The 25,000-nt window shown below is 49.3% G+C and overlaps 1 protein-coding gene across 6 annotated transcripts in view; it reads right to left on the bottom strand.

Moving 5' to 3' along the window:
• The window catches only part of LOC116360602 (ELKS/Rab6-interacting/CAST family member 1-like), a 475,628-nt gene that overhangs the window by 299,866 nt on the left and 150,762 nt on the right, over positions 1-25,000 (bottom strand). For all 6 annotated transcript variants that reach the window (XM_031815520.1, XM_031815522.1, XM_031815523.1 and 3 more), the window contains one exon: positions 8,143-8,336. In XM_031815520.1, the coding sequence (XP_031671380.1) occupies positions 8,143-8,336 (194 nt within the window). The remainder of the gene's footprint in view (positions 1-8,142; positions 8,337-25,000) is intronic.

Raw genomic sequence — 25,000 nt, 5'->3', positions numbered from 1 at the left:
AGAAGGAGGGAGGCGAGGAGAGAGAGAAGGAAGGAGGCGAGGAGAGAGAGAGGAGAGAACAGGAGAGAGAGAGAGAAGGAGGGAGACGAGGAGAGAGAGAAGGAGGGAGGCGAGGAGAGAGAGAGGAGAGAACAGGAGAGAGAGAGAAGGAGGGAGACGAGGAGAGAGAGAAGGAGGGAGGCGAGGAGAGAGAGAGGAGAGAACAGGAGAGAGAGAGAAGGAGGGAGACGAGGAGAGAGAACACAGAACAGAGAGCGTTGGTTAGTAAGCAGGAACAAACATTCTAAAAGAGTTTCTACTTGGAGTTCTACTGTGACGTGCTACAGACGGGACATCGGCATTTAGAGCACAAAGACTAGATAGGAAAGAGAGAAGAAGAGAGAGAGAGGAAGTGAAAAGGATGAGACAGAAAGATTAAGACAGACAGACAGACAGACAGAATGATTCAGACAGACAGACAGACAGACAGACAGAACGATTCAGACAGACAGACAGAACGATTCAGACACAGGAAGACAGGCAGAAAGACAGACAGAAAGCCAGATAGACAGACAGACAGATTCAGACAGACAGAAAGACAGACAGACAGACAGACAGACAGATTCAGACAGACAGACAGAAAGCCAGACAGACAGACAGCATTGAACAGCAGACCGACACTTAGTTTCACCTAACGGGGGCAGCAGTGAGGTTCCACATGGATTGATTTCACCTGTCTGGTTAGAATTCATGTTGCCTCGGGGTTCTCCTCTGAGCCATGTGAGCCAGATGTGAGCAGCTTTTTAAAAATAACCCACAATTCCTCCTGTTTTTGTGACAAACACGCAATGCTTCATACTCTAGCTTTGAACGGACGCCATGCATCGCATTTAGTCTCCTTCTCCATTTCTCTCTCTCTCTCGCTCTCCCTTTCTTTCTCTTTCATTCTTTCATTCCTTCTCTCCATCCATTCTCAGAGCCATATCTGTGTCTTTGGCAAAACCACTCTGATGGCTGATTTATTTAGCTCCATTTGTCTTTGCGTGGAGTTCCTCAATCCACCCCAACTACCACCACATCATGAAATAAACAACGACGCGTCGCCCCAAACAACCTTTCTGCCCTTAGAAGGGAGGGAGGGAGAGAGGGACAGTTTCTCAGAACAGATACACACACACACCATCGTTCCTCTCTGTCCCTCGAATGTCTCTGTCCCTCGAATGTCTCTGTCCCTCGAATGTCTCTGTCCCTCGAATGTCTCTGTCCCTCTAATGTCTCTGTCCCTCTAATGTCTCTGTCCCTCTAATGTCTCTGTCCCTCTAATGTCTCTGTCCCTCTAATGTCTCTGTCCCCCGAATGTCTCTGTCCCCCGAATGTCTCTGTCCCCCGAATGTCTCTGTCCCCCTAATGTCTCTGTCCCCCTAATGTCTCTGTCCCCCTAATGTCTCTGTCCCTCGAATGTCTCTGTCCCTCGAATGTCTCTGTCCCTCGAATGTCTCTGTCCCTCTAATGTCTCTGTCCCTCTAATGTCTCTGTCCCTCTAATGTCTCTGTCCCTCTAATGATCCACTGATCTTCAGCCAGACAAGGCTTACGTTTCCTGTCAGTAAGAGGTCTGAAACTAATGTCTGATCAAGCATCAAAACATGATCACACACACACACACACACAAAACGATCTTCACTCCTCAACACACAACAAAACACTAAACCTCAACTCTTTCCATATGCTGCCTCCCCTGCTGCCACTACTGCTCCTCCTCAGATTACTCAGGAGGGAAGAGATTCAGGGTGTCCCTGTCTCTGTCAATGGCTGTCAGATGTCCTTCTGGACCTGATGTAGAGACAGGGATTCAGGGTGTCCCTGTCTCTGTCAATGGCTGTCAGATGTCCTTCTGGACCTGATGTAGAGAGGTGGGAGAACATTCATGATGATGGCTTCCTTCTGGCCCAAACTGACAGGTGTCTAGAAATATACAACAAATGGAATAGAACTGGAATAGAACAGACAGGCTGGTGAAGGAGATAACAGACAGGCTGGTGAAGGAGGTAACAGACAGGCTGGTGAAGGAGGTAACAGACAGGCTGGTGAAGGAGGTAACAGACAGGCTGGTGGAGGAGGTAATAGACAGGCTGGTGAAGGAGGTAACAGACAGGCTGGTGGAGGAGGTAACAGACAGGCTGGTGGAGGAGGTAACAGACAGGCTGGTGAAGGAGGTAACAGACAGGCTGGTGGAGGAGGTAACAGACAGGCTGGTGAAGGAGGTAACAGACAGGCTGGTGGAGGAGGTAACAGACAGGCTGGTGAAGGAGGTAACAGACAGGCTGGTGAAGGAGGTAACAGACAGGCTGGTGAAGGAGGTAACAGACAGGCTGGTGAAGGAGGTAACAGACAGGCTGGTGAAGGAGGTAACAGACAGGCTGGTGAAGGAGGTAACAGACAGGCTGGTGAAGGAGGTAACAGACAGGCTGGTGAAGGAGGTAACAGACAGGCTGGTGAAGGAGGTAACAGACAGGCTGGTGAAGGAGGTAACAGACAGGCTGGTGAAGGAGGTAACAGACAGCCTGGTGAAGGAGGTAACAGACAGCCTGGTGAAGGAGGTAACAGACAGACAGCCTGGTGAAGGAGGTAACAGACAGCCTGGTGAAGAAGGTAACAGACAGGCTGGTGAAGGAGGTAACAGACAGCCTGGTGAAGAAGGTAACAGACAGGCTGGTGAAGGAGGTAACAGACAGGCTGGTGAAGGAGGTAACAGACAGGCTGGTGAAGGAGGTAACAGACAGCCTGGTGAAGGAGGTAACAGACAGACAGCCTGGTGAAGGAGGTAACAGACAGCCTGGTGAAGGAGGTAACAAACAGGCTGGTGAAGGAGGTAACAGACAGGCTGGTGAAGGAGGTAACGACAGGCTGGTGAAGGAGGTAACAGACAGACAGGCTGGTGAAGGAGGTAACAGACAGACAGGCTGGTGAAGGAGGTAACAGACAGGCTGGTGAAGGAGGTAACAGACAGGCTGGTGAAGGAGGTAACAGACAGGTTGGTAAAGGAGGTAACAGACAGGCTGGTGAAGGAGGTAACAGACAGACTGGTGAAGGAGGTAACAGACAGGCTGGTGAAGGAGGTAACAGACAGGCTGGTGGAGGAGGTAACAGACAGGCTGGTGAAGGAGGTAACAGACAGGCTGGTGAAGGAGGTAACAGACAGGCTGGTGAAGGAGGTAACAGACAGGCTGGTGAAGGAGGTAACAGACAGGCTGGTGGAGGAGGTAACAGACAGGCTGGTGGAGGAGGTAACAGACAGGCTGGTGAAGGAGGTAACAGACAGGCTGGTGAAGGAGGTAACAGACAGGGAGCAGAATGTGTGTGTGTGTGTGTGTGCTTGCGTGATGTTGTGATTGTGCCAAGCAGCCGTCAGTTGTGAGCATGGTTCTGACAGAGACATACTGCAGGGGGCCTGGCTGACGTGCCCACTGGTTTCTGCCCGGGGTCAAAGGGGTGAGAGAGCGCCCTCACCCCCCACTATCCTCTCCAGTGGAAGCTTCCGGAAAACATGCAGGCACACACACACAGCTGAGAGAGAGACAGAGAGAGAGAAAGAGAGCGAGAGAGAGAGTGGATGCCTCCTAATGTTTTTAATGAGAGAGGGAGAGCAGCACAGCCAGAGACCAACTCATGCTGTTCAATCCCCCCCCTCACACACCCCATCCACCCCCACCCCCCCTCACACACCCCCTCCTCCCCCTAACACACCTGGATCCACATCCTACATGTTCCACTGACTAAACACAACTTGTCATGTGATTTAGCTGTTCATTGTAGAGAGGGAGGCAGGGTGTCTGTCTGTCTGGTGTGAAAGCAGGACCCAGTAAGGCTACAGTGATCTGGGGTCAGTCATGCATCTCAAGTGACACCTTTGTCCCTATATAGTGCTATGGATTCTGATTGAAAGTAGTGCACTGTGTAGGGTTCTGGTTGAAAGTAGTGCACTATGTAGGGTTCTGGTTGAAAGTAGTGCACTAGGCAGGATTCTGGTTGAAAGTAGTGCACTATGTAGAGTTCTGGTTGAAAGTAGTGCACTATGTAGGGTTCTGGTTGAAAGTAGTGCACTAGGCAGGATTCTGGTTGAAAGTAGTGCACTATGTAGGGTTCTGGTTGAAAGTAGTGCACTATGTAGAGTTCTGGTTGAAAGTAGTGCACTATGTAGGGTTCTGGTTGAAAGTAGTGCACTATGTAGAGTTCTGGTTGAAAGTAGTGCACTATGTAGAGTTCTGGTTGAAAGTAGTGCACTATGTAGGGTTCTGGTTGAAAGTAGTGCACTATGTAGGGTTCTGGTTGAAAGTAGTGCACTACGTAGGGTTCTGGTTGAAAGTAGAGCACTACGTAGGGTTCTGGTTGAAAGTAGTGCACTATGTAGGGTTCTGGTTGAAAGTAGTGCACTAGGCAGGATTCTGGTTGAAAGTAGTGCACTATGTAGAGTTCTGGTTGAAAGTAGTGCATTACGTAGAGTTCTGGTTGAAAGTAGTGCACTATGTAGGGTTCTGGTTGAAAGTAGTGCACTATGTAGGGTTCTGGTTGAAAGTAGTGCACTAGGTAGGATTCTGGTTGAAAATAGTGAACTACATAGGATTCTTGTTGAAAGTAGTGCACTACGTAGGATTCTGGTTGAAAGTAGTGCACTACGTAGGGTTCTGGTTGAAAGTAGTGCACTATGTAGGGTTCTGGTTGAAAGTAGTGCACTATGTAGGGCTCTTGTTGAAAGTAGTGCACTATGTAGGATTCTGGTTGAAAGTAGTGCACTAAGTAGGGAATAGGGTGCCATTTGGGAGGCAGGCAAAGTGTCTGCATTAATGGCCCAGAGGAAAACCTCGGCTCGTTCAGATGTAGTTCCAGACGTCAGTTCACACCCCCTAATGACACACACGCACGCACGCACGCGCACACGCACACACACGCACACACACACACACACACACACACACACACACACACACACACACACACACACACACACACACACACACACACACACACACACACAGCATCAAGGCTGTTTTGAAGTGCTGCATTATTCATTATTTGATGTATTTATACAGAGACAGAGATGGAAGAAATCCTAAAGTAGCCTACAATTAATTATCACCAATTAGTCCACGTGGACTAAAACACACTCAGACAGCTGTATATACACACACACACAGACACACAGACACACACACAGACACACACACACACACACAGTTATAGAGACAGACACACACAGACACAGACACACACACACACGCAGTTTGTGTGAGACAGTTATAGAGACAAACACACACACACAGACACACACAGAGACACACACGCACAGACACACACACACAGACAGTTATAGAGACAGACGCACACACACACAGAGAGAGACACACACAGAGACACACACGCATAGACACACACACGCACATACTCAAAGACATACACACTCAGACAGTTGTATATACAGACACAAACTCCTGCATGCTAGGTGGGGTGGAGGCTGTGTTGAATAGTCAGCCTCTCCTGCATGCTAAGTGGGGTGGAGGCTGTGTTGAATAGTCAGCCTCTCCAGCATGCTAAGTGGGGTGGAGGCTGTGTTGAATAGTCAGCCTCTCCAGCATGCTAAGTGGGGTGGAGGCTGTGTTGAATAGTCAGCCTCTCCTGAATGCTAAGTGGGGTGGAGGCTGTGTTGAATAGTCAGCCTCTCCTGCATGCTAAGTGGGGTGGAGGCTGTGTTGAATAGTCAGCCTCTCCTGCATGCTAAGTGGGGTGGAGGCTGTGTTGAATAGTCAGCCTCTCCTGCATGCTAAGTGGGGTGGAGGCTGTGTTGAATAGTCAGCCTCTCCTGCATGCTAGGTGGGGTGGAGGCTGTGTTGAATAGTCAGCCTCTCCTGCATCTTAGGTGGGGTGGAGGCTGTGTTGAATAGTCAGCCTCTCCTGCATGCTAAGTGGGGTGGAGGCTGTGTAAGAGCTGTGTTGAATAAAGAGGTGCTGATACACATTGATCAGAGTACCAGGGGTTCCACATCTACACTCCACAGACAACATGATCCCTACAGGCCACCGTACACAACAGCCTCCATTACCATAAGCTGTAACTCACTATACCACCAGGGGAAAAGCATCATCAAGGCACTAAAACAATGGAGGAGAGTAGGAGGTGTAGTGAACGTGTGAGGGGTGTGACGACCCTCCCACTCTGTCTGCTGTATTCTCTCTCTGTTATTTCCTTATTAGGATGCTGGTGGGCGGAGTTGGGAGGGTCGTCAGCTTTATGGGAAACACCTGGGCCCGGTGTCTCCCAGGATAAATACACCACTTCCCCATTCATGGAGGAGACTCTCTCCATGCAGACACCTTTGTAGATTGTGTTGTGGTTCTTGGTGGCATGTTTGTTTGTTTGTTTGCTTTGGCACCTTTCAACACCCTGCATTATCACATTCACGCATGTAAAACACTCACTTACACTACTGATTACTGATTACACACACCATTGTATATTTTCCTTAGTTGCTTTAGTTAATAAATATATATTTTGTTACTCCTTATCTCCACGTTGTCTCCCTTTGTTACGGGCGTTGAGCCGGTTCGTGACAGGGGTTGGCTAATCTGGCTTCAGGGGCCAAGAGTAAACCCTTAGGAGTAAACCCTTAGGAGTAAACCCTTAGAGTAAACCCTTAGGAGTAAACCGTGAGGTGAGGTACTGTGCATGGTGCTAGAATTAAGCAATGAGGCACGAGGAGGTGTGCTATATGGCCAATATACCACGGCTAATGGCTGTTCTTAGTCACGACACAACACGGAGCCCTTAGCTGTGGTATATTGGCCATGTACCACAACCCCCCGAGGTGCCTTATTGATATTATAAACTGGTTACCAACGTAATTAGAACAGTACAAATAAAAATGTTGTCATACCCGTGGTATACGGTCTGATATACCACGGCTGTCAGCCAATCAGCATGCAGGGCTCGAACTACCCAGTTTATAATGGAGAATAAGGGGAGTGTTTAGGTGATTTATAATGGAGTATAGGGGAGTGTTTAGGTGGTTTATAATGGAGTATAGGGGAGTGTTTAGGTGGTTTATAATGGAGTATAGGGGAGTGTTTAGGTGGTTTATAATGGAGTATAGGGGAGTGTTTAGGTGATTTATAATGGAGTATAGGGGAGTGTTTAGGTGATTTATAATGGAGTATAGGGGAGTGTTTAGGTGGTTTATAATGGAGTATAGGGGAGTGTTTAGGTGATTTATAATGGAGTATAGGGGAGTGTTTAGGTGGTTTATAATGGAGTATAGGGGAGTGTTTAGGTGATTTATAATGGAGTATAGGGGAGTGTTTAGGTGGTTTATAATGGAGTATAGGGGAGTGTTTAGGTGATTTATAATGGAGTATAGGGGAGTGTTTAGGTGATTTATAATGGAGTATAGGGGAGTGTTTAGGTGATTTATAATGGAGTATAGGGGAGTGTTTAGGTGATTTATAACGCTGGAGTGATTGTGACTATGACATCACTACTCACTAGCCCAGGTAGTCCCAAACTAGCCCTCCAATTGGCTGAGAGCCAGAGGTCACAGAGGTCGACACCTGCTGAGGCTCATGGGAACGCCACAGGTGGGAGCGAGAGGGGGCCGGCAGGGCCGGCTGTCTGAGAGCCAGGCGGATACAGACATAATGGTACACAGACACGTACAGACGTACGTACACACACACACACACACACACACACACACAAAGAGCACTATAGCATGAGGACACACGTCTACAGTACTGCCAGTAGTTAAAACAGACAGGGGTGAAGGACTGAGATGGAGGAACCGTAAGAGTTTACAAAGAACACAACAGATGAACATACATACTGGAACACAGGGAGGGAGGGGGGGGGGGGGGGGGAGGGAGGGCAGAGGGGCAGAGAGACAGGCAGACAGGCAGACAGGCAGACAGGCAGACAGGCAGACAGACAGACAGGCAGACAGACAGACAGACAGACAGACAGACAGACAGACAGACAGACAGACAGACAGACAGACAGACAGACAGACAGACAGACAGACAGACAGACAGACAGACAGACAGACAGACAGACAGACAGACAGACAGACAGACAGACAGACAGAGGTTATATATTATTGTAGAGAACACACACTCTTACTTCTCCAGTTCATTGATTTTCTTGTCCTTGTCGTTCTTCTCGTTCTCCATCTCTCTGAGGATCTCCAGCAATCGGTCCACCTCCACCTGGGCCTTCCCAGAATCCTCTCTGTGCCGAGTCACTTCCTGTTCCAGAGTAACAATGCGTTGTGAAAGCTCCGTGTTGACCTGGGCCTCCAGCATGGCATTCTGGGCCTGGACAGAGGGCAGGGGTCTGAGGTCAGTGGTTAGAGGTCACGATAAGAGTGCATGGTCACTGATAGTGCGACATCACGCGAGTTTGGATTTTGCCCTGAGGCCAGAGCCCAATACAGCTGTTCTCAACTCTGTCCTGCCTCCCTCTGGCCCTGAGGCCAGAGCCCAATACAGCTGTTCTCAACTCTGTTCTGCCTCCCTCTGGCCCTGAGGCCTGAGCCCTATACAGCTGTCCTCAACTCTGTCCTGCCTCCCTCTGGCCCTGAGGCCAGAGCCCTATACAGCTGTTCTCAGACCTGCCCTACCTCCCTCCTCTGTGTTAGTTGGAAGCAGCTCTAAGGCCTCCAACACTGACCTGAGGACAGGGAGGGCCACGCCTCCAACACTGACCTGAGGACAGGGAGGGCCACGTCTCCAACACTGACTTGAGGACAGGGAGGGCCACAACTCCAACACTGACCTGAGGACAGGGAGGGCCACGCCTCCAACACTGACCTGAGGACAGGGAGGGCCACGCCTCCAACACTGACCCGAGGACAGGGAGGGCCACGCCTCCAACACTGACCTGAGGACAGGGAGGGCCACGCCTCCAACACTGACCTGAGGACAGGGAGGGCCACGCTTCCAACACTGACCTGAGGACAGGGAGGGCCACGTCTCCAACACTGACCTGAGGACAGGGAGGGCCACGCCTCCAACACTGACCTGAGGACAGGGAGGGCCACACCTCCAACACTGACCTGAGGACAGGGAGGGCCACGCCTCCAACACTGACCTGAGGACAGGGAGGGCCACGCCTCCAACACTGACCTGAGGACAGGGAGGGCCACACCTCCAACACTGACCTGAGGACAGGGAGGGCCACGCCTCCAACAGAGGGGGTATAGAGGGGGAATAGAGGGGGAATAGAGGGGGTTAGCTGTCTGTGACGTCAAGGCCCAGTAGGAGAGGAAGAGGCTGGGTGTATGGCGCTGGTTAGGGGGCTGTCTAGGGTCAGAGAAGAGGCTGGTTAGGGGGCTGTCTAGGGGGCAGAGAAGAGGCTGGGTGTATGGGGCCGGTTAGGGGGCTGTCTAGGGGGCAGAGAAGAGGCTGGGTGTATGGCGCTGGTTAGGGGGCTGTCTAGGGGGCAGAGAAGAGGCTGGTTAGGGGGCTGTCTAGGGGGCAGAGAAGAGGCTGGGTGTATGGGGCCGGTTAGGGGGCTGTCTAGGGGGCAGAGAAGAGGCTGGGTGTATGGGGCTGGTTAGGGGGCTCTCTAGGGGGCAGAGAAGAGGTATGGGGCTGGTTAGGGGGCAGAGAAGAAGCTGGGTGTAGGGGGCTTGTTAGGGGGCTGTCTAGGGGGCAGAGAAGAGGTATGGGGCTGGGTAGGGGGCAGAGAAGAAGCTGGGTGTAGGGGGCTGGTTAGGGGGCAGAGAAGAGGCTGGGTGTATGGGGCTGGTTTAGGGGGCTGTCTAGGGGGCAGAGAAGAGGCTGGCTAAGCTGACTTGGGCTGGTTAATGTCCCATGTCTTGGGCCCTCAGGGTTAGCTGTCTGTGGTGTCCAGTCCCAGACCAAGAGGCTGGCTAGGGGACAGGGACGTGTCATGGAGGACGTAGTGACAGTCCCAGCACTGTTGAGTGTGTTCCACATGCTGCCACAACCTCAGCTAACCCTGTGACATCAGACCAGGGCTGGGACACACACTGAAGAGAAAAGGACTGGGGGAAATGACTACGGTCTCTAATGTGTGTGTCTGTGTGTGTGTGTGTGTGTGTGTGTGTGTGTGTGTGTGTCTGTATGTACTCCACATAAATCTGCCTGTCTAAGCGTGTCTCCACATACTCCATCCCATTTATTCAAGTCCCATTAATGTCTACTGGCCCTGAGCAGGGAACTAAGTTTAGACACTACAGGCTTTAGTTTAAACCTAACTGGTCAGTCTAATGTGAAATCATTAAGTCAATTTCCCCTCACAGTGAACGGAGTCAGTCTGGAGGACAGGGTGAATCAGTCCACAGTAATGTCTAGAATAAAAGTGGTAGTGTTGCTATGACTACAGCAGACAAGGGCATGGAGGGTGAGAGAAGAGAGAGAGAGAGAGAGAGAGAGAGAGAGAGAGAGAGAGAGAGCCTCTTAGATATGGAGGGGTGAGAGAAGAGAGAGAGAGAGAGAGAGAGGCCTCTTAGATATGGAGGGGTGAGAGAAGAGAGAGAGAGAGAGAGAGAGAGACAGCCTCTTAGATATGGAGGGGTGAGAGAAGAGAGAGAGAGAGAGAGAGACAGCCTCTTAGATATCGTGGGGTGAGAGAAGAGAGAGAGAGAGAGAGAGAGACAGCCTCTTAGATATGGAGGGGTGAGAGAAGAGAGAGAGAGAGACAGACAGCCTCTTAGATATGGAGGGGTGAGAGAAGAGAGAGAGAGAGAGAGAGAGACAGCCTCTTAGATATGGAGGGGTGAGAGAAGAGAGAGAGAGAGACAGCCTCTTAGATATGGAGGGGTGAGAGAAGAGAGGAGAGAGAGAGAGACAGCCTCTTAGATATGGAGGGGTGAGAGAAGAGAGAGAGAGAGACAGCCTCTTAGATATGGAGGGGTGAGAGAAGAGAGAGAGAGAGAGAGAGAGAGAGAGAGAGAGAGAGAGAGAGAGAAGAGAGAGAGAGAGACAGCCTCTTAGATATGGAGCTGGGAATACAGCTACACCACAGATCCGTCAGGTCAGTCTGGTAGATCAGTCAGGTCAGTCAGACAGATCAGTCAGGTCAGTCAGATATTTCAGCCAGGTCAGTCAGACAGATCAGTGAGTTCAGTCAGACAGATCAGTCAAGTCAGTCTCGTAGATCAGTCAGGTAGATCAGTCAGGTCAGTCTGGTAGATCAGTCAGGTCAGTCAGACAGATCAGTCAGGTCAGTCAGGTAGATCAGTCAGGTCAGTCAGACAGGTAAGTCAGATAAATCATATAGATCAGACAGGTCAGTCAGGTAGATCAGTCAGGTCAGTCGGGTAGATCAGTCAGGTCAGTCAGGTAGATCAGTCAGGTCAGACAGGTAGATCAGTCAGGTAGATCAGTCAGGTCAGTCAGGTAGATCAGTCAGGTCAGTCAGGTAGATCAGCCAGGTCAGTCAGGTAGATCAGCCAGGTCAGTCAGGTCAATCAGTCAGGTCAGTCAGGTAGATCAGTCAGGTCAGTCAGATATTTCAGCCAGGTCAGTCAGAAAGATCAGTCAGGTCAGTCAGATAGATCAGTCATGTCAGTCAGATAGATCAGTCAGGTCAGTCAGGTAGATCAGTCAGGTCAGTCGGGTAGATCAGTCAGGTCAGTCAGGTAGATCAGTCAGGTCAGCCAGGTCAATCATATAGATCAGTCAGATAGATCAGTCAGGTCAGCCAGGTCAATCAGGTAGATCAGTCAAGTCAGTCAGGTAGATCAGTCAGATAGATCAGTCAGGTCAGCCAGGTCAGTCAGGTAGATCAGTCAAGTCAGTCAGGTAGATCAGTCAGGTCAGTGAGGTAGATCTGTCAGGTCAGTCAGGTAGATCAGTCAGGTCAGTCAGATCAGTCAGGTAGATCAGTCAGGTCAGTCAGGTAGATCCGTGAGGTCAGTCAGATCAGTCGGGTGGTCAGTCAGGTCAGTCGGGTCAGTCAGATAGATCAGCTAGGTCAATCATATAGATCAGTCAGATAGATCAGTCAGGTCAGTCAGATAGATAAGTCAGGTCAGCCAGATCAGTCAAATATATCAGCCAGGTCAGTCAGGTAGATCAGTCAAGTCAGTCAGGTCAGTCGGGTCAGTCAGATAGATCAGCTAGGTCAATCATATAGATCAGTCAGATAGATCAGTCAGGTCAGTCAGCTATGTCAGTCAGGTAGATCCGTCAGGTCAGCCAGGTCAATCAGATAGATCAGTCTGGTAGATGAGTCAGGTCAGTCAGGTAGATCAGTCAGATAGATCAGTCAGGTCAGTCAGGTCAGTCAGATCAGTCAGATAGATCAGTCAGGTCAGTCAGATAGATCAGTCAGGTCAGTCAGATAGGTCAGTCAGATAGATCAGTCAGATAGATCAGTCAGGTCAGTCAGATAGATCAGTCAGGTCAGTCAGATAGATCAGTCAGGTCAGTTAGATAGATCAGTCAGGTCAGTCAGATAGATCAGTCAGGTCAGTCAGACAGACTACAGCATGTTTCCTCTATCTGGCCTCGACACAGTCAGGCCAAACTATCTTCCTCTTGGTCTCTAAAGTCTCTGGTCTGGCCTTTCTACTCAGACCAGTCTCTGAATGTTATCCATACAACCAGACCAGTCTCTGAATGTTATCCATACAACCAGACCAGTCTCTGAATGTTATCCATACAACCAGACCAGTCTCTGAATGTTATCTATACAACCAGACCAGTCTCTGAATGTTATCTATACAACCAGACCAGTCTCTGAATGTTATCTATACAACCAGACCAGTCTCTGAATGTTATCCATACAACCAGACCAGTCTCTGAATGTTATCCATACAACCAGACCAGTCTCTGAATGTTATCCATACAACCAGACCAGTCTCTGAATGTTGTTGGGATGTTGTTAGATATAACATTTAAAACCTTTAATATGATATTTAGATGTCTAGGGTTGGGGCTGAACCAATGACAGGGCTGGACAGGTTTCCACGGAAACCGCCAGCACCATGTTGCCCGAAGGGGGAGGACTGAGAGACGAGCTAGTGTGTGTGTGTGTGTGTGTGTGTGTGTGTGTGTGACTATAGTGGTATCTACCAGGTCTATACAGACACTGGAGGGGATGAGGTGAGATGGATGACTATAGTGGTATCTACCAGGTCCATACAGACACTGGAGGGGATGAGGTGAGATGGATGACTATAGTGGTATCTACCAGGTCCATACAGACACTGGAGGGGATGAGGTGAGATGGATGACGATAGTGGTATCTACCAGGTCCATACAGACACTGGAGTGGATGAGGTGAGATGGATGACTATAGTGGTATCTACCAGGTCCATACAGACACTGGAGGGGATGAGGTGAGATGGATGACTATAGTGGTATCTACCAGGTCCATACAGGCACTGGAGGGGATGAGGTGAGATGGATGACTATAGTGGTATCTACCAGGTCCATACAGACACTGGAGAGGATGAGGTGAGATGGATGACTATAGTGGTATCTACCAGGTCCATACAGACACTGGAGAGGATGAGGTGAGATGGATGACTATAGTGGTATCTACCAGGTCTATACAGACACTGGAGAGGATGAGGTGAGATGGATGACTATAGTGGTATCTACCAGGTCTATACAGACACTGGAGGGGATGAGGTGAGATGGATGACTATAGTGGTATCTACCAGGTCCATACAGACACTGGAGGGGATGAGGTGAGATGGATGACTATAGTGGTATCTACCAGGTCTACCAGGTCCATACAGACACTGGAGGGGATGAGGTGAGATGGATGACTATAGTGGTATCTACCAGGTCTATACAGACACTGGAGGGGATGAGGTGAGATGGATGAATATAGTGGTATCTACCAGGTCTATACAGACACTGGAGGGGATGAGGTGAGATGGATGACTATAGTGGTATCTACCAGGTCCATACAGACACTGGAGGGGATGAGGTGAGATGGATGACTATAGTGGTATCTACCAGGTCCATACAGACACTGGAGGGGATGAGGTGAGATGGATGACTATAGTGGTATCTACCAGGTCTATACAGACACTGGAGGGGATGAGGTGAGATGGATGAATATAGTGGTATCTACCAGGTCTATACAGACACTGGAGGGGATGAGGTGAGATGGATGACTATAGTGGTATCTACCAGGTCCATACAGACACTGGAGGGGATGAGGTGAGATGGATGACTATAGTGGTATCTACCAGGTCCATACAGACACTGGAGGGGATGAGGTGAGATGGATGACTATAGTGGTATCTACCAGGTCTATACAGACACTGGAGGGGATGAGGTGAGATGGATGACTATAGTGGTATCTACCAGGTCTATACAGACACTGGAGGGGATGAGGTGAGATGGATGACTATAGTGGTATCTACCAGGTCCATACAGACACTGGAGGGGATGAGGTGTGATGGATGACTATAGTAGTATCTACCAGGTCCATACAGACACTGGAGGGGATGAGGTGAGATGGATGACTATAGTGGTATCTACCAGGTCCATACAGACACTGGAGGGGATGAGGTGAGATGGATGACTATAGTGATATCTACCAGGTCTATACAGACACTGGAGGGGATGAGGTGAGATGGGTGACTATAGTGGTATCTACCAGGTCTATACAGACACTGGAGGGGATGAGGTGAGATGGATGACTATAGTGGTATCTACCAGGTCCATACAGACACTGGAGGGGATGAGGTGAGATGGATGACTATAGTGGTATCTACCAGGTCTATACAGACACTGGAGGGGATGAGGTGAGATGGATGACTATAGTGGTATCTACCAGGTCTATACAGACACTGGAGGGGATGAGGTGAGATGGATGACTATAGTGGTATCTACCAGGTCCATACAGACACTGGAGGGGATGAGGTGAGATGGATGACTATAGTGGTATCTACCAGGTCCATACAGACACTGGAGGGGATGAGGTGAGATGGATGACTATAGTGGTATCTACCAGGTCGATACAGACACTGGAGGGGATGAGGTGAGATGGATGACTATAGTGGTATCTACCAGGTCCATACAGACACTGGAGGGGATGAGGTGAGATGGATGACTATTGTGGTATCTACCAGGTCCATACAGGCACTGGAGGGGATGAGGTGAGATGGATGACTATAGTGGTATCTAACCGGTCCATACAGACACTGGAGAGGATGAGGTGAGATGGATGACTATAGTGGTATCTACCAGGTCCATACAGACACTGGAGAGGATGAGGTGAGATGGATGACTATAGTGGTATCTACCAGGTCTATACAGACACTGGAGAGGATGAGGTGAGATGGATGACTATAGTGGTATCTACCAGGTCTATACAGACACTGGAGGGGATGAGGTGAGATGGATGACTATAGTGGTATCTACCAGGTCCATACAGACACTGGAGGGGATGAGGTGAGATGGATGACTATAGTGGTATCTACCAGGTCTACCAGGTCCATACAGACACTGGAGGGGATGAGGTGAGATGGATGACTATAGTGGTATCTACCAGGTCTATACAGACACTGGAGGGGATGAGGTGAGATGGATGAATATAGTGGTATCTACCAGGTCTATACAGACACTGGAGGGGATGAGGTGAGATGGATGACTATAGTGGTATCTACCAGGTCCATACAGACACTGGAGGGGATGAGGTGAGATGGATGACTATAGTGGTATCTACCAGGTCCATACAGACACTGGAGGGGATGAGGTGAGATGGATGACTATAGTGGTATCTACCAGGTCTATACAGACACTGGAGGGGATGAGGTGAGATGGATGAATATAGTGGTATCTACCAGGTCTATACAGACACTGGAGGGGATGAGGTGAGATGGATGACTATAGTGGTATCTACCAGGTCCATACAGACACTGGAGGGGATGAGGTGAGATGGATGACTATAGTGGTATCTACCAGGTCCATACAGACACTGGAGGGGATGAGGTGAGATGGATGACTATAGTGGTATCTACCAGGTCTATACAGACACTGGAGGGATGAGGTGAGATGGATGACTATAGTGGTATCTACCAGGTCTATACAGACACTGGAGGGGATGAGGTGAGATGGATGACTATAGTGGTATCTACCAGGTCCATACAGACACTGGAGGGGATGAGGTGTGATGGATGACTATAGTAGTATCTACCAGGTCCATACAGACACTGGAGGGGATGAGGTGAGATGGATGACTATAGTGGTATCTACCAGGTCCATACAGACACTGGAGGGGATGAGGTGAGATGGATGACTATAGTGGTATCTACCAGGTCCATACAGACACTGGAGGGGATGAGGTGAGATGGGTGACTATAGTGGTATCTACCAGGTCTATACAGACACTGGAGGGGATGAGGTGAGATGGATGACTATAGTGGTATCTACCAGGTCCATACAGACACTGGAGGGGATGAGGTGAGATGGATGACTATAGTGGTATCTACCAGGTCTATACAGACACTGGAGGGGATGAGGTGAGATGGATGACTATAGTGGTATCTACCAGGTCTATACAGACACTGGAGGGGATGAGGTGAGATGGATGACTATAGTGGTATCTACCAGGTCCATACAGACACTGGAGGGGATGAGGTGAGATGGATGACTATAGTGGTATCTACCAGGTCCATACAGACACTGGAGGGGATGAGGTGAGATGGATGACTATAGTGGTATCTACCAGGTCCATACAGACACTGGAGGGGATGAGGTGAGATGGATGACTATAGTGGTATCTACCAGGTCCATACAGACACTGGAGGGGATGAGGTGAGATGGATGACTATAGTGGTATCTACCAGGTCTATACAGACACTGGAGGGGATGAGGTGAGATGGGTGACTATAGTGGTATCTACCAGGTCCATACAGACACTGGAGGGGATGAGGTGAGATGGATGACTATAGTGGGATCTACCAGGTCCATACAGACACTGGAGGGGATGAGGTGAGATGGGTGACTATAGTGGTATCTACCAGGTCCATACAGACACTGGAGGGGATGAGGTGAGATGGATGACTATAGTGGTATCTACCAGGTCCATACAGATACTGGAGGGGATGAGGTGAGATGGATGACTATAGTGGTATCTACCAGGTCCATACAGACACTGGAGGGGATGAGGTGAGATGGGTGACTATAGTGGTATCTACCAGGTCTATACAGACACTGGAGGGGATGAGGTGAGATGGATGACTATAGTGGTATCTACCAGGTCCATACAGACACTGGAGGGGATGAGGTGAGATGGATGACTATAGTGGTATCTACCAGGTCTATACAGACACTGGAGGGGATGAGGTGAGATGGGTGACTATAGTGGTATCTACCAGGTCTATACAGACACTGGAGGGGATGAGGTGAGATGGATGACTATAGTGGTATCTACCAGGTCCATACAGACACTGGAGGGGATGAGGTGAGATGGATGACTATAGTGGTATCTACCAGGTCTATACAGACACTGGAGGGGATGAGGTGAGATGGATGACTATAGTGGTATCTACCAGGTCTATACAGACACTGGAGGGGATGAGGTGAGATGGATGACTATAGTGGTATCTACCAGGTCCATACAGACACGGGAGGGGATGAGGTGAGATGGATGACTATAGTGGTATCTACCAGGTCCATACAGACACTGGAGGGGATGAGGTGAGATGGATGACTATAGTGGTATCTACCAGGTCTATACAGGCACTGGAGGGGATGAGGTGAGATGGATGACTATAGTGGTATCTACCAGGTCCATACAGACACGGGAGGGGATGAGGTGAGATGGATGACTATAGTGGTATCTACCAGGTCCATACAGACACTGGAGGGGATGAGGTGAGATGGATGACTATAGTGGTATCTACCAGGTCTATACAGGCACTGGAGGGGATGAGGTGAGATGGATGACTATAGTGGTATCTACCAGGTCTATACAGACACTGGAGGGGATGAGGTGAGATGGATGACTATAGTGGTATCTACCAGGTCCATACAGACACTGGAGGGGATGATGTGAGATGGGTGACTATAGTGGTATCTACCAGGTCCATACAGACACTGGAGGGGATGAGGTGAGATGGATGACTATAGTGGTATCTACCAGGTCCATACAGACACTGGAGGGGATGAGGTGAGATGGATGACTATAGTGGTATCTACCAGGTCCATACAGACACTGGAGGGGATGAGGTGAGATGGGTGACTATAGTGGTATCTACCAGGTCTATACAGACACTGGAGGGATGAGGTGAGATGTATGACTATAGTGGTATCTACCAGGTCCATACAGACACTGGAGGGGATGAGGTGAGATGGATGACTATAGTGGTATCTACCAGGTCTATACAGACACTGGAGGGGATGAGGTGAGATGGGTGACTATAGTGGTATCTACCAGGTCCATACAGACACTGGAGGGGATGAGGTGAGATGGATGACTATAGTGGTATCTACCAGGTCCATACAGACACTGGAGGGGATGAGGTGAGATGGATGACTATAGTGGTATCTACCAGGTCTATACAGACACTGGAGGGGATGAGGTGAGATGGATGACTATAGTGGTATCTACCAGGTCTATACAGACACTGGAGGGGATGAGGTGAGATGGATGACTATAGTGGTATCTACCAGGTCCATACAGACACTGGAGGGGATGAGGTGAGATGGATGACTATAGTGGTATCTACCAGGTCCATACAGACACTGGAGGGGATGAGGTGAGATGGATGACTATAGTGGTATCTACCAGGTCTATACAGACACTGGATGGGATGAGGTGAGATGGATGACTATAGTGGTATCTACCAGGTCCATACAGACACTGGAGGGGATGAGGTGAGATGGATGACTATAGTGGTATCTACCAGGTCTATACAGACACTGGAGGGATGAGGTGAGATGGGTGACTATAGTGGTATCTACCAGGTCCATACAGACACTGGAGGGGATGAGGTGAGATGGATGACTATAGTGGGATCTACCAGGTCCATACAGACACTGGAGGGGATGAGGTGAGATGGGTGACTATAGTGGTATCTACCAGGTCCATACAGATACTGGAGGGGATGAGGTGAGATGGATGACTATAGTGGTATCTACCAGGTCCATACAGACACTGGAGGGGATGAGGTGAGATGGGTGACTATAGTGGTATCTACCAGGTCTATACAGACACTGGAGGGGATGAGGTGAGATGGATGACTATAGTGGTATCTACCAGGTCCATACAGACACTGGAGGGGATGAGGTGAGATGGATGACTATAGTGGTATCTACCAGGTCTATACAGACACTGGAGGGGATGAGGTGAGATGGGTGACTATAGTGGTATCTACCAGGTCTATACAGACACTGGAGGGGATGAGGTGAGATGGATGACTATAGTGGTATCTACCAGGTCCATACAGACACTGGAGGGGATGAGGTGAGATGGATGACTATAGTGGTATCTACCAGGTCTATACAGACACTGGAGGGGATGAGGTGAGATGGATGACTATAGTGGTATCTACCAGGTCTATACAGACACTGGAGGGGATGAGGTGAGATGGATGACTATAGTGGTATCTACCAGGTCCATACAGACACGGGAGGGGATGAGGTGAGATGGATGACTATAGTGGTATCTACCAGGTCCATACAGACACTGGAGGGGATGAGGTGAGATGGATGACTATAGTGGTATCTACCAGGTCTATACAGGCACTGGAGGGGATGAGGTGAGATGGATGACTATAGTGGTATCTACCAGGTCCATACAGACACGGGAGGGGATGAGGTGAGATGGATGACTATAGTGGTATCTACCAGGTCCATACAGACACTGGAGGGGATGAGGTGAGATGGATGACTATAGTGGTATCTACCAGGTCTATACAGGCACTGGAGGGGATGAGGTGAGATGGATGACTATAGTGGTATCTACCAGGTCTATACAGACACTGGAGGGGATGAGGTGAGATGGATGACTATAGTGGTATCTACCAGGTCCATACAGACACTGGAGGGGATGATGTGAGATGGGTGACTATAGTGGTATCTACCAGGTCCATACAGACACTGGAGGGGATGAGGTGAGATGGATGACTATAGTGGTATCTACCAGGTCCATACAGACACTGGAGGGGATGAGGTGAGATGGATGACTATAGTGGTATCTACCAGGTCCATACAGACACTGGAGGGGATGAGGTGAGATGGGTGACTATAGTGGTATCTACCAGGTCTATACAGACACTGGAGGGGATGAGGTGAGATGGATGACTATAGTGGTATCTACCAGGTCCATACAGACACTAGAGGGGATGAGGTGAGATGGATGACTATAGTGGTATCTACCAGGTCCATACAGATACTGGAGGGGATGAGGTGAGATGGATGACTATAGTGGTATATACCAGGTCTATACAGACACTGGAGGGGATGAGGTGAGATGGATGACTATAGTGGTATCTACCAGGTCCATACAGACACTGGAGGGGATGAGATAATGACTAGGGTGTTTCCGAATGGGGACACTATTAGTCCCAGTGGGGACTGTAAACCGGGACACCGTGTCAGGGAGGGACAGTCACAACTCCTCCATGGGAGAGGAAACAGAACGCAGGATCTCACAACGGTCTTTATAGTGTGGAGGAACCACAGCTGTGGACGTCTCTCAGCCCTGTAGTTGCTCGTGTGTGTGGTGGTGAGTGAGTGAGTGAGTGAGTGAGTGAGTGAGTGAGTGAGTGAGTGAGTGAGTGAGTGAGTGAGTGAGTGAGTGAGTGAGTGAGTGAGTGAGTGAGTGAGTGAGTGAGTGAGTGAGTGAGTGAGTGAGTGAGTGAGTGAGTGAGTGAGTGAGAGAGAGAGAGAGAGAGAGAGAGAGAGAGAGAGAGAGAGAGAGAGAGAGAGAGAGAGAGAGAGAGAGAGAGAGAGAGAGAGAGAGAGAGAGAGAGAGAGAGTGTTGTTCTCAGCTGTAGATATTGCTTTGGGCCCGCTGGTCCATGTTAGTGTTGGAGGGCCAGAGAGGACCATGTACAGAATGTTTGGGTGTCAAACGATACTGATGATGGAAAACAATGCCTGAGTGTGGGTGTGTGTGTGTGTGTGTGTGAATGTGTGTGTGTGTGTGTGTGTGTGTGTGTGTGTGTGTGTGTGTGTGTGTGTGTGTGTGTGTGTGTGTGTCACAAAGTGTGTGTGTTTGATACCATGTATTGGTGTGTGAGAGCATCGATGTGCTGACCTGAGTGTCTCATTGGCAAGTGTGTCGCTGTCTGCTGCGGGGGCGAGGAGTGGAACGAGTGTGTGTGTGTGTGTGTGTCTGACCCTGTCTCCTCTCTCCCACAGGCCGAGCTCTGTGCTGTGCCGCTCCAGCAACATACACACACACACACACACACACACAGTAACCCCAAACACACACACACACACACACACACACACAAGCTAAAACAGAACAGGAATATAAAATAAACGCTGCTGACGTTCCCTTTCCCATCCAGAGAATTCCCAGAGTGCTTCCTGACACCTCCTCACACGCCTGTCCGGTCACACACACCAGACACACTCATTCCAGACACACACACACACTGTCAGGTCGCGGCGGCAATGTCTCGTCCAATCTGTGAAAACGTCTGTAAGGCTGTCAGCAACCTGTCACAAACACCCTGGCTCTATACGCAGGCCTGTGTGAACACACAGACACACACACTCTACCAGCCAGCCAGCGCTTTCATTGCTCTTGGCAGAGAGAGACACAGAGAGAGAGACGGAGAGAGAGAGACAGAGAGAGAGACGGAGAGAGAGACAGAGAGAGAGACAGAGAGAGACAGAGAGAGTCAGAGAGAGAGAGAGACGGAGAGAGAGAGAGACAGAGAGAGAGACAGAGAGAGAGACGGAGAGAGAGACGGAGAGAGAGACAGAGAGAGACAGAGAGAGACAGAGAGAGAGAGAGAGAGACAGAGAGAGACAGAGACAGAGAGAGACAGAGAGAGAGAGAGAGAGAGAGAGAGAGAGATAGAGGAGGATGACAAGACAGAGAGGTAAGAAGGCGTGAAGGAGAGATAAATGAGTTGTGTTTCTAGAGACTTCTTGGTAAGTGATCAAACACTGGTGCAGCTGTAGTGCCCTCAATGTCATCTGAGGGGAAGGGACACAGTACAGTACTGACCACTATACAAGCCCTGGATACAGCTGACTTGTGTTGTTTAACACAGAACAACTCAGGTACAGTCCCACACACAGGCCGCGTTGTCAAGGGCCGTTGTCAAGCCCGTGACCTACATCTAAACCAGCGAGGGAGAATCAGGCATACCCATCATGCATTAGGATTGGCACTGCAGCTAGAGCACTGGGGATAGAAGTCAAGCTAGCTAGATCAATGGATATGATCGGGAACAAACATACACACACCCACAATCAATCACTGACGAATGCATACACACACACACACACAGTAAATGCTTTGCTGGTCACACTGCTGCAGAGGCATTTCACACTACAGTGCACTTACAGGATTGGAGGGATGGTCTGACAAGAGATGAGACTGCTTTAGGGAGGAAAAGAGAGGGAAGGAGAGAGAGGGGGGGAAGAGAGAGAGAGGGAAGGAGAGAGAGGGGGGAGAGAGAGAGGGAAGGAGAGAGAGGGGGGGGGGAGAGAGAGAGTACACAGCGGCAGAATACCTGACCACTGTGACTGACCCAAAATTAAGGAAATTAAGGAAAGCCTTGACTATGTACAGACTCAGTGAGCATAGCCTTGCTATTGAGAAAGGCCGCCGTAGGCAGACACGGCTCTCAAGAGAAGACAGGCTATGTGCTCACTGCCCACAAAATGAGGCGGAAACTGAGCTGCACTTCCTAACCTCCTGCCCAATGTATGACCATATTAGAGAGACATATTTCCCTCAGATTACACAGATCCACAAAGAATTCGAAAACAAATCCAATTTTGAAAAACTCCCATATCTACTGGGTGAAATTCCACAGTGTGCCATCACAGCAGCAAGATTTGTGACCTGTTGCCCACGAGAAAAGGGCAACCAGTAAAGAACAAACACCATTGTAAATACAACCCATATTTATGCTTATTTATTTTATCTTGTGTCCTTTAGCCATTTGTACATTGTTAGAACACTGTATATATATATAATATGACATTTGTAATGTCTTTACTGTTTTGAAACTTCTGTATGTGTAATGTTTACTGTTAATTTTTGTTGTTTTTCACTTTATATATTCACTTTGTATGTTGTCTACCTCACTTGCTTTGGCAATGTTAACACGTTTCCCATGCCAATAAAGCCCTTGAATTGAATTGAAATTGAATTGAGAGAGTCAGAGAGAGGAACAGAGAGAGAGTCAGAGAGAGGAACAGAGAGAGGGAGGAAAGAGGGAGAAAGTGAGAGAGAGTCAGAGAAAGAGTCAGAGAGAGGAACAGAGAGAGGAACAAAGAGAGGGAGAGAGAGGGGGGGGGAAGAGGGAGAAAGTGAGAGAGAGTCAGAGAAAGAGTGTCAGAGAGAGGAACAGAGAGAGAGAGTGAGGGGGGAGAGGGAGAAAGTGAGAGAGAGTCAGAGAAAGAGTCAGAGAGAGGAACAGAGAGAGGGAGAGTCAGAGAGAGGTACAGAGAGAGGGAGAGAGGGGGGGAAATAGGGAGAAAGTGAGAGAGAGTCAGAGAAAGAGAGAGTCAGAGAGAGGAACAGAGAGAGAGAGAGAGTCAGAGAGAGGAACAGAGAGAGAGAGAGTCAGAGAGAGGAACAGAGAAAGAGAGAGTCAGAGAGAGGAACAGAGATAGAGAGAGTCAGAGAGAGGAACAGAGAGAGAGAGAGAGTCAGAGAGAGGAACAGAGAAAGAGAGTCAGAGAGAGGAACAGAGAGAGAGAGAGAGTCAGAGAGAGGAACAGAGAGAGAGAGTCAGAGAGAGGAACAGAGATAGAGAGAGTCAGAGAGAGGAACAGAGAGAGTCAGAGAGAGGAACAGAGAGAGAGAGAGAGAGAGTCAGAGAGAGGAACAGAGAGAGAGAGAGTCAGAGAGAGGAACATAGAGAGAGAGAGAGTCAGAGAGAGGAACAGAGAGAGAGAGTGAGGGGGGGGAGAGGGAGAAAGTGAGAGAGAGTCAGAGAAAGAGTCAGAGAGAGGAACAGAGAGAGGGAGAGTCAGAGAGAGGTACAGAGAGAGGGAGAGAGGGGGGGAAATAGGGAGAAAGTGAGAGAGAGTCAGAGAAAGAGAGAGTCAGAGAGAGGAACAGAGAGAGAGTCAGAGAGAGGAACAGAGAGAGAGAGAGAGTCAGAGAGAGGAACAGAGAAAGAGAGAGTCAGAGAGAGGAACAGAGAGAGAGAGAGAGTCAGAGAGAGGAACAGAGAAAGAGAGAGTCAGAGAGAGGAACAGAGAGAGAGAGAGAGAGTCAGAGAGAGTCAGAGAAAGAGAGAGTCAGAGAGAGGAACAGAGAGAGAGTCAGAGAGAGGAACAGAGAGAGAGAGAGAGTCAGAGAGAGGAACAGAGAAAGAGAGAGTCAGAGAGAGGAACAGAGATAGAGAGAGTCAGAGAGAGGAACAGAGAGAGAGAGAGAGTCAGAGAGAGGAACAGAGAAAGAGAGAGTCAGAGAGAGGAACAGAGAGAGAGAGAGAGAGTCAGAGAGAGGAACAGAGAGAGAGAGTCAGAGAGAGGAACAGAGAGAGAGAGAGAGAGAGTCAGAGAGAGGAACAGAGAAAGAGAGAGTCAGAGAGAGGAACAGAGAGAGAAAGAGAGAGTCAGAGAGAGGAACAGAGAAAGAGAGAGTCAGAGAGAGGAACAGAGATAGAGAGAGTCAGAGAGAGGAACAGAGAGAGAGAGAGAGAGAGAGAGACAAGCCAGAGAGAAAAAGATGACAAGAAATAGAGAGAGTAAAAAATTATGGAGATACAGTAAGAAAGGAATGATTAAAGAAATGAGAGGAGAAGAGAACAGGAGAAGAGAACAGGAAGAGAAAAGGAGAACAGGAAGAGAGGAGGAGAAGAGGAGAGGAAGAGAAGAGGAGAACAGGAAGA

The sequence above is a fragment of the Oncorhynchus kisutch genome, unplaced genomic scaffold (genome assembly GCF_002021735.2).
Source record: "Oncorhynchus kisutch isolate 150728-3 unplaced genomic scaffold, Okis_V2 Okis09a-Okis19a_hom, whole genome shotgun sequence".
Taxonomy (NCBI): Eukaryota; Metazoa; Chordata; class Actinopteri; order Salmoniformes; family Salmonidae; genus Oncorhynchus; species Oncorhynchus kisutch.
Note: the sequence above shows the minus strand (reverse complement) of the source record. Positions and strands in the feature narration are given on the sequence as shown.